We start from the raw sequence: 17,665 nt of genomic DNA, 5'->3' as shown, positions 1-17,665 counted from the left end.
TAGACATATATGTTTTTCTAGTAACGGATTTCCTGTACTTGTGCAGAACCTGAAGAACGTCCTCAGAAAAAAGGTACCTAAAAGGGATCAAAACCCTATCACCCACAGTGTCACTTGAAGAGTGGACAGATAAGGATGGATAAAAGATCCCTTGTCTTGTGTAAGAAGATCCACCCAGTGAAGCAATTTGTAGTTATCGCCCCTAGCCAGATGAAAAAGACGGGTGAACCAGTGCTGTATGGGCCAAAAGGGAATCACCAACAAGATTTTGTGAGACTCCTGCTTGATCTTGTGCAAAATTCTTATAGAATAGAAAAGGGGAGGAAAGGCATACAGAAACATTCCCTTTTAAGGGAAAGAAAGGGCATCCACCTTCCAAGTGAGAGGACTTGGTAGTCTCGAACAGAATAGAGGAAGCTGCCTGTTAAGAGAGAAGGCAAAAATATCTACCCGAGGAATAAGCCACTGATGGACTGTGTCCAGAAACACATCTCTGTGAGGCATCCATTTGTGAGCCTGTGTTCTGGGCCTGCTGAGACAGTCTGCCACTAGACTGTGCTCCGAAGGAATGTAAACCACCTGAAGTCACTTGACAGCTGAGAGCCAGATCCCAGGCCTTAAGAGCTAATCTGCAAAGGAGATAAGACCTCAGTCCCCTCCTACTTGCTGACAGACTCCATCACAGTGGTATTGTCCATGAAGACTTTCAGAGGCCTGGGGTGAAAAAGGGAATGAAAGGCCTGTAGAGTCAGAAGCAGTGCCCTCATCTCTTATATTGATATGGTCTCACCTCTGATGAGGAGGCCTGGGACCTTGGACTTTCAGAGGGCCACAAGAAGCACCCCACCCCAGATCTGAGGCATCCATGAACAGTTCTTTTGGAGGAATTGCCATTTAAAAGGGTAGTACCGGATTGAGAGAAATTTGCAGAATCCATCACTGTAGCTCAAGTTTGAGACAATAAAGCAAAGGAAAGTGAACTCCAGAGGGTGGCAATGTTGGAGCCACCCTGATTTGAGGTACCTTTGGAGACTGCTCATATGGAGTCTGGTGAGAGAGAACATGGGGATGGTGGAGATCATAAACCCCAGAACCCTGAGAAATTCCTGGCTGTGACAGAGGACAAAGGAAGAAGGTTGTCAGAGACAAAACCTTGGCAGCAGGAAAGCAGGCCAATGTGGGAAAAATCCGAATCCTGCAGTTAAGAAAAGTATGATCTTTGGAAGTCATAACGTCCAACTTCTTAAGACTGATGGTGAACTCCAGATTTTGTAAAAGATGAGTGGTAAAGCAGAAATCTTGCAGAAGACTGCTGGGGAAAAAAGCCTGAGTATGCAAGTCGTTTAGATAGTGGAAATATCTGTTTCCCTCAAAGCCTGCAAAAAGCAATGATAGGAGCAAGGCATTTTTGGGGAATAGCCTTGGGGGCAGTAGAAAGGCCAAAGGGAAAAGCAGAGAACTGAAAATAAGAGGAAAAAACAGAGAAACAGAAACATTTCCTGAACAAGCAGGGTGAATGGGGATATAAAAATAGGTATTCTTGAGATCAAGAAGGTCTGAGGAAAAAGGAGAGGAAAAATCTGAAAAGACAGCATCCTGAAAGAAGGGACCTTGAGAAATCTGCTGAGTAGAGAAAGGTCCAGAACTACTTTCCAAGTCCCCTCCTTCCAGGGAACCAAAACCATCCTGGAGTAACAATCCCTTCCCACTTGGGTGGGTGGAACAGGCTTAATGGTGCCCTTCTCCAAAAGGACTGTAAAACCTCTGGGAAAACGAGAGTTGGCCTGGAGGAAGTTGTGGAATGCCAGAAAAGGGGTGGAAGTAGATTCTATATCATGAAACACCCCTGGCAAATGACAGACAGCACCCAAGAGTCTGTGGTGATCTGTTGCCAATTTGAGAGAGAGACAGAGAAAAGCAGAGAGACAAAGGAGACCTGGCCGAGCAGGAAGTGGAGACAAAATGACAAACAGAGACAGGCTTGTTCTAAAAGCAAGGCTTCTGAGATGGAGTCTAACTGGACTTAACAGGAGGAATACACATAGATCCCATCCTTCCTTTGGGAGGCTGACAAGTCTGCCTACAGACAAAGGCAGGTTTTGAAGCACATTTCCTCTGAAATTTAGGCATAGTGGAGACAAAAATATGCTCGAGTTCCTGCACGACTTTACCCTTATCCTGGAGGGACTTGAACAGGACTGCAGCAGCAGTCCCAAAAAGATTTTTATTCTCCAGAGGAGAATCCAAAAGTTTGGCTTTAATATAATCAGGCGAAGTCTAGCATAATGCCTCATCACAGAATCAAAGGCAGCAACCCTGGAAGAGGCATCATCTACATTGTAACTGCAACCGGGAAAATCTGCATCACAACTGCATTTTATGGAGTGATGAGCAACCTGGAAAGTGGACCCAATCAGGGAAACAGCTGAAGTTTTCCCTTCAGAATGAGGAAGATCAGAATCAACTTTAGCTAACTGAGAAAGGAGAGCTAAGATATACCTGGTCATGTGGATTTGATAACTAAAAGCCAAAATGGCAAGGTGGAACAAGGTGGCAGCAGTATACACTTTTGTACCAAATCTTTCCATAGCTCTACTATCCTTATCTGAAAGAAGGTCCTTACGGGGGGGAAGTTTAGAAGGCTTATCAGTCAAGACTGAAACCACAGAAGGACACAAACAAAAACCTGCAGCCCTCAGACACCTTGTAGAACATATCAGGTTTCTTAGGGAACAGGTGCTGAGGGTCAGAAGCTACAGAAGAAGCAGAAAAAGTGTCCAAAAGAGCTGTCAAAACAGAAGGAACTGCAGACAGCTTAGGTGACTCAATATGTAAAAGCTCATAGTACCTCTTTTGGATGTCACAGACCAGGAAGCAATCCCACAAAGTACTCTATCATACATCAGTATCCCCAAAGGATACTTCTTCCAAGGGGAAATCCAGGCTAAAAGAATCTTTTTCCTTTGAGCCATAGTCTAGAGGAGAAGGAATATGAGAGCAGTAAGCTAGAAATTCCTCCCCAGAATCTAAGTCCTCATCCGAGGAATCTTATTCCCTTGTCCTCTTAAAAGGACTGGAAGTTTAGGGAGCAGCAGTGACTAAAACCCAGTGCAGAGGCTTCAAGGCCATCAATACATTAAGCAAGCCATGGGTAAAACCCAGCTATTCATGTTGGGGGGCTTTAGCAATAAGACTCTTGTCTTTTGTTTTTTCTTAAGCCGGATGTCTGCCCTAACCACCCTTGCCAGTTTGGTCCCTTGGTGAGATTCAATAAGCATAGCAGGAATCTCTTCCTGGACTAAGATTTGAGGAATTCCCCTCAGCCCCTTAATAATCAGCTGTGGTTCCCCCTCAACATCCAGAGCAGACATTTGAAAAGCTTACATGTGGTACTTCAGATCCATGCCAGTCTTCAATGGGGTCATGGAAGAGGAATCTGATACCAGCACTGGACGGTCTTTAGAGCTTTCACTACTTCGCTTCTAGAGAGACTTCCAGTGGAGGTTGCATAGCAACAAGATCAGGCCTAGACCTTTTCACCTTCTTCTTAGAAGACAGCTGTCCCTGGAGATGGGAGAATTCCATCACAGCAGCCTGAGTCAATAATTTAAGACACTGGTTCTCAAGGTAAACAGGGAAAGAAAAGATAAGTGACTGCAGAGGGTCTTAGGGACAAATGCTTGAAAGACAGAGCACTGTGTATGGTTGCAGGAAGCACCTAGGCAAAAAAGACACTGATTGTGACACTCTTTTTGGGGAATCTGCCTCCCACACTGATATTTTCCCATCTTGGAAGGAAGGGCCACTTATCTGAAGACAGCTTGGTAACTAGTAATGTTGAAGGGCGTTAGACCAACATTCAATAATGGCGCTCGGACTAGTAGCAAAGTAGTTCTGGGTATCTGCATCTGTAAGTCACTACGTCCTACGCGGGGAGCACACGTGTGATGTACAGCACCTATGAGATCCAAAGGCTTTGGGATAGTGGCAGGATGTTGGGCTATCCTTGGCAGGAGATCCCTTCTGTGAAGAATACTGTAACAGGGATATGGAAGGGCATCCAGTAGTATAATGAAAATTATCACAGGCAACGTAGTATAAATACTGACAAATGCAGTGGTATACTCTTATGTTTAGGCAACAACATCAACACTGGTGAGAAGAATTTTTGTACATTACATGATGACTGCATATCCCTATATTTGGGTCATGTGAAATGAAGTACCTTCTTTACCAACAATGGAACTACAGTTATACACTTTTTAAGCTCTTTGGCTGCCCCCTGTTTAGGTACTAATGAAATGGCCAGTACATACTTGTCTTTAGACAGTACAGATGTCAGCAAGGACAAATGTCTTTACTTTAAAATAAACTGCATATCCCTCATTTTGGATGTCATCGAAAAGGAAATACATTCCATAGCAGCAGAACCTGAAATTAAGACCTTAATTAAACTACAGGAATTTTTGAGAGTCTTCAAAATGGAAGAACTTTTTTCTATACTAACTATATCACAGGACTTACGCATTTTAAGTTATTTCATGACCTCCTTGATGGGTCTATTTTCCCATACTAAACTAGCCTTCCCCTTCTGCTTGATTTTTATCAGGCTTGTTTTTCTTTGTGTGGACTAACAGAAGAAATATCTTCACAGTTACTATGGTAAAAACAAAAAAGGCATACCATCATTACCCCAGTTTAACATTGTATTGCACTACTGTCACTGGTGAGAAAAACAGAAGAGTATCCTAGCAATACTGACTGTGTTGTGTTAGGGGAGTCTCATATGTCAACCAACATGCCTCAAAATGTTAGTGTTAAATCAGTACTGGAGTGGTTCTCAAAAGGAACAGTGATAAAGTTGATAAAACTCTTCTCCCAAAAGTTATAATTTACTTCTGCAATTGCCTTCCCAAAAATCTGATTTTCTTTTAAAGTTTTGTTTGAGAAAGTTTTAAGAAAACCTGCCGTTGCTCACTGATAACATACTGTTTCATTAAAAGCTGACAAAAATCACATTATGCATCCAAACAGCTTAATTCCAGGCAGAATACAGTTGTTTACACTGGGGTGACAACTTTTGCATAAAATAATAAAAAGGAAACTAAAAGAGCTTCTTCTGTTTGGAATTTACAAAGATGCTAAAATAATAAAAAAGTCTTGAGAAAAAATGGTTTATAATGTTATACCGAAGGAGTGAGCTAAAGAGACTCAGCACAGTTGCAGACATTATACAACAAAAACACCACAATAGTTTTTGCACTGAAAATGAGCTCCACCTTTTGGGCTGGTGGAAAAAACTGATGAGATGAAAGATTCGCAGATACTTTTACGGGCAATTCCCTGACTTAAGTGACAAGGGTCATCTTTGAAGAAAGGGGAAACAGACCCTAAAGAGGCTGCTTTAGAGTTTTTTTATGTAGTTTTTTGGGTTTTCTCAACTGCCTGACAACCTTCAGCCCACTTGTGACCTACTGGCCCATTTATTCCTTGAAATATGGTGACAGCTAAAAGGCCTTTAGTTCCCCCTGTAGGAAAGGGCTGGTCACATCCAGACAACTACTGGAGGTCTTTTGCATGCACCTAACATCCCAATCCCTATGGTGGCCAGCAGAACAGTATGCAATACTGGGTTACATACATGCACACTACTGCTCATAAACAGCATTCACTACAGCTCATGTTGCAACAAATGTGCCCTATGATGTCTCAATAGCTGATGTTACTACTACAGCTAGCCTCTGCCAGGTGTCAGTAGAAGCAACAGGACTAATGATTTCCCTTCACCAAGATGGGCAATCTGGCCACAGCTGCTTACTTGCATCATCACTGTTCAAACCCCTACAGAGCAAGAGCTGCTAATTGAACTTCAGTCATCCAAGTCATAGTAGGGCTTTATCCCTCGATACGATGCAGCCGAATGAAAGGTTGAGTTTTGTGTGAGGATTCTTTTTATAGACTCTTAAGACAGTCCTACAGGTAGAAAGCTCCACTCACTGACCGACAACTTCCACTGAAGCTTTGTCTTGTCACCATTTATTTTAATCCTTTCTTTACATGAGCTTCTAACTTGAGCAGCTACTTCTGATGGTTGACATAAGACATCATTATATGAAATTCTGCCTTCAGCTCTTGGCATGACCTTTTAATCTGCTAACATGAGCTGTCATATTGCCATAATCTTTGAGTTTTACTTTTGCAGCTGAGGAGATCTTGAATGCCAGTATCACTCTCATTAAATAGTCGAGATAATGATAATGGATGGAACAGATGAAACACGTGCTCAGTAAGTGGCAGTCAAACTCCTTCTACTATTTTTTTTCGATTTTTTTAATAAACTTAGTCTTTAAATGACTAGATAAATGTCACATACACTGACTCTAGACTACTTTTGGCATTTTTGAGTTAATCAAATGTTATGACGGCTTTTGGAAAGACAATCTGTCTAGGCATCAGCTTAACGTATGAATGCTGTGATACGGACTTGGACTCTGTCACATTCTCCACCAAGCATACTCAAAGAAGGTCAGGGTATGCATGCTGATGACAGTACCATTTTACCTTCTCCAAGGATGATGCCACAATACAAACAGATTATGACTGACTTTAACAATTGCCTTAGTTTATGGTGTCACTCTAAGGGAGTGCAATATTTGTCAGCATGGAAGGAGATGGTCAACAGACCATGCTGCTTTGCCAGGGATGGTCTGTATCTTTACCCTCCAGACTTTCAAATTTTAGTTAAATCAGTGTCCTCCTCTGTAGTGCCTTTTTAGGCACTGCCAAACAAAGTGCTTCCGACATAGGAAAAAAGAAAAAAAAAAAAAAAAAAAATTTAAGGGTATCACTGCTCATTGCTAGGGGACTAAACAAGAAATTTCACTCCCTACAAGCTCTCTTCACCCTAGAGAATGCTGATCTCTGTACAGTCACTGATACATAGTTTACAGCCACAGAAAGCACACTAGTAGTGTAAGGTTATAATGCCTTCTACACATTTAGACCAGCTGCTACACAGACAGGGACTAAATCAATTTATATCAAAAATAAATATACCTCAAGGCTGGTCAAACAGGACAATGCACTTGACCTTCTCCATGTTCAAATCACCATAAGCAAAATTCTATACCATGTCCTTGCAAGATATAGGTCCCACTATGACCCAGGAAATCCAAAGCATGTATATTAGCTTACTGGAGACACTCACCATCCAACTCAATACCACATTCATGGGATAATTTAATTACCCCACTGTTAACAGACAATCATATATGACACCACATGTGCAGGGAGAGACATTCCTGGATATTGTAAATACAAACTCTATGGACCAGATTGTCAATATGCTGACCAGGGGTGCAAACATACTAGATCTGGTCTTCATTACTATGGGAGACTTCTGCACACCCACTAGTGTAATGTTTTCTTTGAGAAGGTCAGACACCCTTGCAACATGAGCTGCTGAAGTAAAAATAAAACCTGGAACCTCAGCTAACCCTGGAATGTTCAGGAACTACTCAAAGGCTAACTTCCTAAAATTGTTAACCTGACAAAATTTTAAACTCCTGTAAAACATGAGATCACTGCTGCCTATGTGGAACTGTTCACAGAAACCATATACCAGCATGTTAATAGCTGCATAGAGGCAGCTGTACCCACCAGAAAGAAGTACAGAACAAACTTAAAAAACAAGCCATGCTGGTGGAATCACAGCATTAATAGGCTGCATAACAGAAGGAAGAAAACACTGGCAAAAATTAAGAGGTGTAGCACTCAGCAGAATAAAACCACTCTCAAACTAAACAAACAACTCAGATGGCAAATTTGGCCTCCCAGACAAAGGACAACCACAAGGCATTCTTTAGCTAAATCCGCAACCTCAAAGGCAATACACAATTGTATGCAGATCTCATTGTTAATGCAGCCACCTACATATACTGTAAAATCCTCAAAATACGGAAACATTCCTACAATGGGACCAGGCCAGGCCCAGGGGGAGGATGGCACCCTGTTGGAGAAGGAAGTAGTCATCCACAAAAATCACAAAAACTGATAGGACAAAGAAGAGCCATAAAGACGATAAAGTGGACTATTGAGGATAAGAAAGAAATCATGTACTGTTACTATTATGCAAAAAGGACAGAATTTCCAGACACAAGATATACAAAATGATTAAGAGAGAAATTAGAGGAAAGAAAAATACTTCCACAAGAAAAACTGTCAGAAGCTTCAAATAAAAATTTCTATTCATTAATACAACAGATTTGTGAAAAACAGTATATAGATCAAGAAACATTGATCTGTTTGGAAAAAGAAGCATCTGAGGAAGTGCGAAAATATAAACGACAAAAGCTAGAGATTTTTGAAAAGTATAAAAAAGAAAGAAATATGGACATGGGAAAGAAGGACAGATTTGATATGGTGCAATATTTAAGTAAGGGAGAAAGCCAAATTAATCAATATGAAGAAAGCAGCCCCAAACATATTCGAAGACAAATCCAGGCAAAGGCACCCAGATATGGAAAATTTCATAATAAAGAAAATAATATCACAAAGAGGGAATGTAGAAAAGAGGATAGTAAAGTAGAAGTTAAAAAAAATAAAAGGTGAAGTTATGGAGTGCATGTGAAGTGAAGGATTAGGTGTAGAAGGTCGAACACAGGTTATATCACAGCAAGATGGAGCAAGTCCACAAAGTATGGAGAAGCAGGAAGATCAGGAGACATCTGAAGAAGAAATATGGATAAGGGAAAAAAAGAGATTTAATATGGTGTAATATTTATGTAAAGGAGAAAACAAAACTAATCAATAAAAAAAGAGCAGCACCAAACATATCTGAAAAGAAATACAGGGGAAAGCAATCCGGATATGGTATTAGAATCACAAAAGATTTGTAGAAATTAAAAAAGCCAGATGATACAGCAAACCTACTGACAAACAAATTCAACTCCAACTTTACCCCTCTGTCCCACCCCTCAACCCCCCCCCTCAGGAAATACTCTCAAAATTTAACTTCCCTACTATCAACTAGGGAACAGGTCCTCAAAACTCTCTCTGAGGTCAAGAACACTGCATTGACTGTCCCAGAAAATATCCCAGGATGCCATCAGCCCTCTGGAATTGCTATTTAACTGCAGGCTCCAAACAGGCTTCATGCCTCACGAATGGAGAATAGCAACAGTCAGCCTTCTGCACAAAGGTGGGACACCTACATACCCTGTAAACTACAAACCCATAAGTCTCACTAGTCTCATATGCAAAGCCATGGAAACAATTATTATGGAAATGATCAATAATGATATAGTAAACCTCCAGACACTGGACCCAACCCAATTAAGTTTTGTCAAGGGCAGGTTATGCCTATTCAACTTGGTGGACTTCTTTGAGAAGGTCACAAAAGCAATGGATGAGGGCAAAATGGTTCACACTGCTTACTTTGACCTGTCCACGGCACTTTACACAATACCCCACTCATGTATTGTTGACAAACCAAACAGGTTAAGTATAAACCCTTATGTCACTCTGTGGATAGCCAGCTGTCTCACAGACAGGACCCAGGAAGTTAGAACTGGGAGTCCACCTCTACAGACACCAGTCACAAGGAAGGTCCTTAAGGGATTGTTCCTGGGACTGCTCCTTTTTGGCATTTACTTCTCAAGGTCAATGTCAAGGGTCTCTGGATGACTAAATCAGCACATGATTGCAAATTACGAGCAGTCACAGAATTCCCCATTGACACAAACACTCTCCAGGAAGGGCTGACACAGACAACTTGTGTCAGAGCCATAGACTAAAACTAAATGCCTGGAAATGTTTAATAGCATCCTTCGGGGTGTCATTCACCCCTGGTAACTACCATATTGATAACACACCCCCAGAGAGTCAACTCAATAGTCAGGGACCTGGGGACACACAGGCAGTAATCTAAACTTTGATCATTCTGTGTCTACAGTAGTGAGGAAATCATTCTATGTTGTGCAACTTATGTATGAAGGTATGGCATCTAGGTCCAAGGAGGTCATTGTTCCACTGTATTCAGCATTCATCAGACCATTCATAAGTACAATGCCCCCTTTAGTATGTACTAACCAGGAACATCCAAAAATTAGAATGTCCATAGAGATTTCTCACTAACAAAATACAGGGGATACACAACATGTCTTATGCAGAGCACCTCAAAGAATTACCCCTGTATTTTGTCTCCTACAGGCCTACCTATTCTAAAGACTTAAACTTTGCCTGTGATATAAATAGGATCTGCTGGACAGATGGGTATGTATCCCAGAGACTATCCCTTCTCTGGAACAGGCTCCCCGTCCATGTAAAGCACAGTTCCTCCCTAAATCAATTCAAGTGCAACTTCAACAACTGGATGGGGAACAGTAAATTCATCCTTGGTTGTGTCCATCTCCCAGGCCCCTCCTTGTAAATGTTTCATCGCCCAAGCCCCTGCTCACACTTACAAGGGTACTAAAACTTGTCAGAGATGTGGGATGCATGGCTAGGCTTAAAAAGGCCCTTTTGGTCATTAGCCCAGTACACATCCAGTAACTTAGGAACTTGCTGCAAAGAATAACAGAGATTTATGAGACATGGAGCTCTGTAAGCTGACCAACGAGCTTTTTCCTGGTTACAAAGGCAAAGCCTAAGCACAAAGATTCTCAGACTCTCTCGCAGCTAGCCTAGGGCTAACCATCTGTTCCTCTTTGCAAGGAACAGTCATAGGTAGGTACTAGGCTATTGGCCCTAGGGCCTATATAAGCCTAGCCAAAGGTACCCTGGCTTTCGCCACCCAAGAAAATTATTTTCCTGTGCCACTGTCGAGCACTTTGAGCAGTCGTGTCCTGCAAAAAAAACCTAAAAAATGGCAAATGTCCTGAGATTTCAAGACAAAATATATTTAAGTTTTTTAATAATTGTATAAAACAATTATTTTGTATCTGAAACACAAATAGTATATGAAATAGCATACGCAACTCAAATGCTACAAAATAAGCTTTTGTTTTGTCGAAAAGGTGAAGTTCTGTCCTTTGCAATGGCCATGGGTATGTTTTGTCCTGCAAAATCTCACATTTCTACCAAAAATATCCCACTTTGGGCATCTGAAAAGGTGGCAACCCTAAACTAGCCTCCCTGAAACCACAGAAGAACAGGTGAGCTCATCCCTAGACATCAAAATGTACTTCTGGCCTCTGTTCTTCACATACAAAAAAATATCCAGAACCAAATGGATACCTTCCTGAAAGACATGCATACTTCAAATAATCATGGCTAAAGCATATTGCTCTTGTCCCAAGGTTCATAACCATTTTAAGTAAATTCATTCTATCACAAAGCTTCACTTATCAAAAATCAAAGGTGCAGCAACATAACTATATAAACTGGTAAAATTATTAACATCAAATATAACTGTGAATGGGTCTAACATAAATAGACTTTAAATAGATAGATGAACATGCTAAAACTCAGAAACAAAGTATAAGTTTATCTTAGAACTATAATAAAATACCATTAAAAACTCAACATAAAGCAGAGTCATAAAAATACTTACTTAAAAGGAGGTTTCTGTAGAGTCACACTGTCAGCTGAAACTTTTAAGACATGGTCTGGAAAACACGCTTTAAGATGATCAATGGATAGGAAGGTGTCATTGAAATCCAATGTGCAGATCTGATTTGGCATTTTTGAATAATGGGCACTACCTGGATCCCCATACCCAAGAATAATGTCATGTAGCCAATCGGGTACCACACATTCTGTGTTCATTAGATTCCGGATTGTTTCTAGCACTGCCTGCAAAAATAAAGCAAATAAAATAAAACTGAATGCTATATGCCCAATGGCTCAACAGATTCTAAGACTGGTACCAACTCAACATAAATATTCACAAAGTGAAAAAGAATGCCCCACAGCAATTCCTGGACTAGTTGATTTGTATTTCTTCAAGTGTGGTCATCATTGCTAATTAATGAAACTGCAGTCAAAATGCATTAATATATATATATATATATATATATATATATATATATATATATATATTTTTTTTTTTTTTTTAAGTTTTCTTTATTCTCAGACACAGCTTAAATTTTATCCATATATTATGTTCTTACTTTACAATGTTACTGTGAACTATAAAGGAATAATCAAACTGTGCACTAGTTGTGACACAAACAATGGTCTGTTCAGTCTTAACCTTATCTACATTTCACTTTATGAAGCAGTTAAGCTTACATTTGTGCAAGTCTCACAACCCTACTCATGCACTATATTCCTTACTGGGGTTGGAATTTATAATTGAGTATTGTGTGGTACCATCTTTGCCAAGTCATACTGTTTAATACAATGACAATGGAATTCATAAAAGTCAGTTACCATTATGACACAGCACAGAAAGGGGTAAATGATTAACACCATTTTGCTCTATGCAACACACAGTGGAAAGTCAACAACTCTATTAGTATACTATACTGGTTTTGCACTGGATTCTTTCATGGCACACTGGCAGGCACTGTATCACAGTTTTACAGTGGGAATCTAACCTGTGTGCTATGAGGCTTCTCCCACACACAGTACCTTTTACTGCTTAATGCTGTTGGTTACAGATGAAGGGAGGAAGGACACCGCACCACTGGATGCATCACCAGCACATGATTTCCTTCTGCAGAATGACATCACAATGTGCACCAGAATGACATCACAGAATACACTGCACACTGTCGAGTGCTGGCAGTCATACTGCACCATGGAAAAAAACAACATTATGAAGACATACATAGCATATTTATGAACAGCTCTGCTATTCCATGCTCAACTGTGGTACAACAACACACAACTCAGTGCAGAAACCGTACTTCTACATGAAGGAAGGACAAAGATGGGAGGTGGAATACTGAGTATTACAGTGAATAATGGGAGCTGATGGATGCTCCTACACAGTGAGTATCAAATAACCTGAATTGGGAGAAGCTGTGTATGGACAATGAGCAACTTTTAACCTGAATTGCGAGGAGGTGTGTATGGACAATGAGCAACTTTTAAGTATGATAAAGTTTGTGCTGCTATTCTTCTAGCAACTGCAGTTGTGCATTTTTATTTGTAACTTTTAAGTATACAGGAAGTGGGAAGGGTGTCTGTCCTGACAAACAGCATCTTAAACTTATATGGGAGGTGGGTGTTACTGGACAATTGTTTGTGTCTTTCGGCTTTTCCCGGTTAGGGGTCGCCACAGCGGAACTCCGGTCCGCTAATGATTGGCAGTAGATTTTTACGTACTGGCTTGCCGGGCCTAACGCACAACCTTCAATGAAGGAACGCCCATTCACGCATGTCGCTACACAGAAGATGCTCTAACTGAGAATCGAACGGGCAACGTCTAACTGTGAGGCGACAACGCTACCTCAGCACCACCACCGTATGAACACTTTATATAATGGATGGGGGAACCTAGACACTTACTCAGGTGGGTGACAAGCAGAATAAGCAAAAGATAGAGACCTGTATTATACAGTCCTGGGGAAGAGTGTCTGACGACCAAGAACAGGGTTAATGTACACTGAGGGGAAAGAGGTGTTACTTACAAACACTGTTCTATATCAGCTTCGCTATCTGTTCTGATCAGCACAGTTGGTTGTGAAGCTCGGTACAGACTACTGCTACACTACACTACATGGTGATCTTTGCAGTGCATCAGCACAATGTAAAGCAGGCTGTGCTACTAGTTAATTTGTTTTTCATTAACCACTGCCTCTTATCTTTTCTTTCCCATTTTGTTATCTTAAATTCTGAACACACCAGTAAGAAAGAGTATCTCTGCTTTGTAATAAAAACCTTTTTATGAACGCATACATGTGTGTACATGCTGATGGAACCAGCATTATTGAGTCTAGCATAATACTTTGTTAAAATAATATATTGTGTTGGGATGCTGCTTTTTATAGAGCTGGGATACCATCAACAGAAAGAACTTCACATTCTGGAGAGTTCTAATTGAGCTATGTTCAAGAAGGTACACTATGCTCTACAGCAATCAACAAACATCTGACAAAATGTTGACACAACCTATATAACACAAGAAATAAATAGCAACAGTGCCAAACAGGGATAGAGGGTTTAAAGCAAATGACTAGATGTTAAGTTGGAATTACTATGTCTAAAGTAACACAACCTTGTTTGGTAACAAGGTGCTATTTGTGAAACATTTCTTTGTATTTCAGTACTTCATGACATAACCTTAAAGTGTCTGTCACACATTCAGCATTATTTTTTTTTAACTGACAGCCATGGTAAATGCTACTGAATCATATTATTCCATCAAAATAATTTTTTGTAAGTATAAATTACCAAAGTTTAACCATACTGTGAGCTTCCTAGATGAAGTTATTAATAAGCTGTTAGTAATAGTTCCACATTTTAGAGATGAAAGCTTGATAACTGCAGTTTTTATGACACCTGTCTTGACAACATACCAGATAACAGTACAGTAAAAACAGTTATGCTATAATCAGGATTGCAATAAGCATTAGCTTAGGACTAATTCTGTAATAAATTTGTGTGTGACAATGCAGCTTGGAGGTATGTTGTATGAAAAATAAATTTAAGAGGTCATTAAGGCTTGATTGGTGTGGTGGGAGCATTTCTGCTAAACATTAAACAAAGAAATCTAGCTTCTGATTATCTCCACAACAGAAAATTAAGAACTGTTTTGCACTTGGTTAATCTCCAGTTTGTTGTAAGTAAATTATTTGACATTTTGTAAGTAAATGTTTTGTTTCCTTACCTTAACCTGCCTTGTTAAAAGTACCTAACAGGCCTTTGGGTCAAACCTCTCAACCTGGAAACATCAAAAATCTGGACAAAGGCCCATAAAAAGTAGGTACAACTGGCCAAAAATCTGTATGCTGACTAACATAACATTTGCATATATAATTATGTAACCCCGCCCACTTCAATGGAATTGTGGGATACCAACATTTAAACACACAGTGAAAAACAGACAAAACATTAAACACAAAATATGACCTCTCCTATATTACACAATATTTTTTAACCTGAAATTGATTATACTTAACTTAATGTCACTGTACATGAGCATGATGAGTGCTACTGTGAGTGGAACTGTACTAAACAAAGGCTTCCTTCCCCAGACCAACAATATTGCTCATTAAAACAGTTCAATCACGGCTGGTAAAATGCAAATCCTAAACTGTTTATCTTCCATGTCTAAAAAATTATCTATACATAACTTTCAACGTCAATGACTATGTGACAAACCTAGCAAATAACACAAAGCAAGAATACTGCTATACCCCTTGTCAGTTGACTTTAAAGTGACATGAATCTAACATTTGTGACCAAAATGCATCCACTCTGCTAAATAGTAGCAGAAGACAAACGTTTTCTCTGTATGAGGCAAATGTTCTACTACCATATGTCATCATTTTGATGTTGCAGTGTAATAAAGAAAACATGCAGTATCATTAGTTTCCTTGTTAATTTTTAGGTTGTGGGTAATAACTGATGAACAGGAGCAGAGAATCGTTTCAACGTCGGTATTTCTCATTTCAGGAAGCCAGCAGTTGGAAGCAAATCATGGAGACTTTTTGGGAACACTCATTTTAACTCATCAACTGCTTTTAGTTCTTTATTTTCTTTAAAATAAATGGTGTGCATGCTTGACATTAATTAGAAGAACTGCTGAAGCTTTGCTTTCATCGTGGTTTCCCACTCTCACCCCCATGTCTCTGATAGACAGAGGCAGGCAGCAAATATACTCTAACATACCCCTCCAAAACATTTAGCAACTTCTTAACATACCCCTACAAAACAGATATCCATGATATATAGGGATATAATTGAGTTGGGTTGCATGGCTGGGCTTATAAAGGCCCTGGTCACTGTTAGCCAAGTATATACCTATGAACCTGTTAGAAAGAGTTAATGTTTCTTACCACAAGTTTTTTTTGAGAGAGACAAAGATCAGTCCAGGATCACTCTATTAGTGAGTTTCAATAAAGCAATAGTTTCAGTTGCTCAGAAGGCTGTATGCATGACACTGCTGTTGGAAAGGTCAAAATACTTTTGGTTCTATTCCCCTACCAGACACTTGCATTTCCATTCTATGTAGAATGATGTATGTAGCATTGGGGTAATGCTACAGAGCTGCAATGTAGTGCTTTGGATGAGATGTCACACTGAAATCCTGCATTTATGATATGATGGTTGCTCAGGTGAATGCTAAATATATAATATAGGAGAGGTCATATTTTGTGTTTAATGTTTTGTCTGTTTTTCAAACACTTACTCTTAAACAAATACTAGACCAACCAGAATACCCTAAATCCAAACCAAAACACACTAAATTAACTTCCTTCGATAACCTCGTCTTAGCTGGAGACATTCACCCCAACCCCGGACCTAACCCACCCACAAATAACAATTGCCCTCACCCTTCCTCTAACCTTTCATCCCCCTACAATACTCTTAAATTTTTCGCACTCAATGCCCAGAGTCGCAACAACAAAGCACTTCAATTTCAAGCATGGCTAAGTCATAACCAACCTGACATTGTAGCCATCTCTGAAACTTGGCTCAAACCCCACATCTTTGACTCTGAAATCCTACCCTCTGGATTTCACACTCTTAGATGTGACCGCCCAAAGAAAAAAGGCAGAGGCATTGCATTAATCTATTCCAATCTACTTATCTTAATTCCCCTACCAACCTCCATTCCTAAATTTGCCAATGCAGAACTAACAGTCGGTCTATTAAAAATGAATAATCACAAAAGCCTCTGTATCACCACTCATTATATCCCACCCAGACATAACGTCTCAACTCTTGAAGACATACTCTAATGGGCCTCAGCTGAAATGAACCTTGAAACTTGCATACTAAGCGATGTAAACATCGACTGGAATAAAATTAACAGTCCCATACCCTCCCTGTCCATTAACCTCTTTAACTTTACTCAAGTAACGCACTCCAACACCAGACCCAATAAAACAAATCCCCCAGGATCCACTCTTGACTGGATCTTAGTCACCCATCCAAATAAAATTAATTAATATTCAGACCCGCAACCTTAGTAAACTTGACCCCAAAACCTTCTCTAACTATCTCAAACAAATGAACTGGAACATTCTAAAAACCCTTCCACTCGATAAAGCCATAGACCACTTTAATTCTACTTTCCTAAACACTCAAAATTCTGTAGCTCCACCAAGGAAAAAAAAGAATAAAAACTATAATTGACCCTTGGCTAACCAAATAAACAAAGCAAATTATGCATAAGAGAGACAAATCCTGGAATCTTTACCAAAAGAATAAACTTCCCGAAACCCTTCTCCAATATACACAGCTCCGTAACTTTGCAAAAAAAAAAAAAAAAAAAAAAGAAACAAATCTTCAAATACTACTACACTAAGCTCCAGACCAACCATCCCCAAAACCCTAGGCTTTTTTGGAACTCCATAAACTCATTCCTCAACCCAGGCTCCAAAATAACCCCTGTCTGGACCCAAGTAATTCTGACCTCGAATTAGCCTCACTATTCAACTCTTTTATAAAGTCAGTATCTGGCCTAATGAAAACTTTTCCCAACAACAACCCATCTCTCCTACATTCCGCCTCATCTAAGTCCCCAAATAATTTTCCCCCTATGTTTGAG

The 17,665-nt window shown here is 39.9% G+C and overlaps 1 protein-coding gene across 3 annotated transcripts in view; it reads right to left on the bottom strand.

Annotated features, from left to right (window-relative positions):
• AQR (aquarius intron-binding spliceosomal factor) overlaps nucleotides 1-17,665 on the bottom strand; it is a 2,539,865-nt gene that overhangs the window by 1,189,894 nt on the left and 1,332,306 nt on the right. For all 3 annotated transcript variants that reach the window (XM_044073871.1, XM_044073874.1, XM_044073872.1), the window contains one exon: nucleotides 11,552-11,793. In XM_044073871.1, coding sequence (XP_043929806.1) covers nucleotides 11,552-11,793 — 242 coding nt within the window. The remainder of the gene's footprint in view (nucleotides 1-11,551; nucleotides 11,794-17,665) is intronic.

This window comes from Protopterus annectens, chromosome 6.part0 (genome assembly GCF_019279795.1).
Source record: "Protopterus annectens isolate FY-2018-M chromosome 6.part0, PAN1.0, whole genome shotgun sequence".
In the NCBI taxonomy this organism is placed as follows: Eukaryota; Metazoa; Chordata; order Ceratodontiformes; family Protopteridae; genus Protopterus; species Protopterus annectens.
Note: the sequence above shows the minus strand (reverse complement) of the source record. Positions and strands in the feature narration are given on the sequence as shown.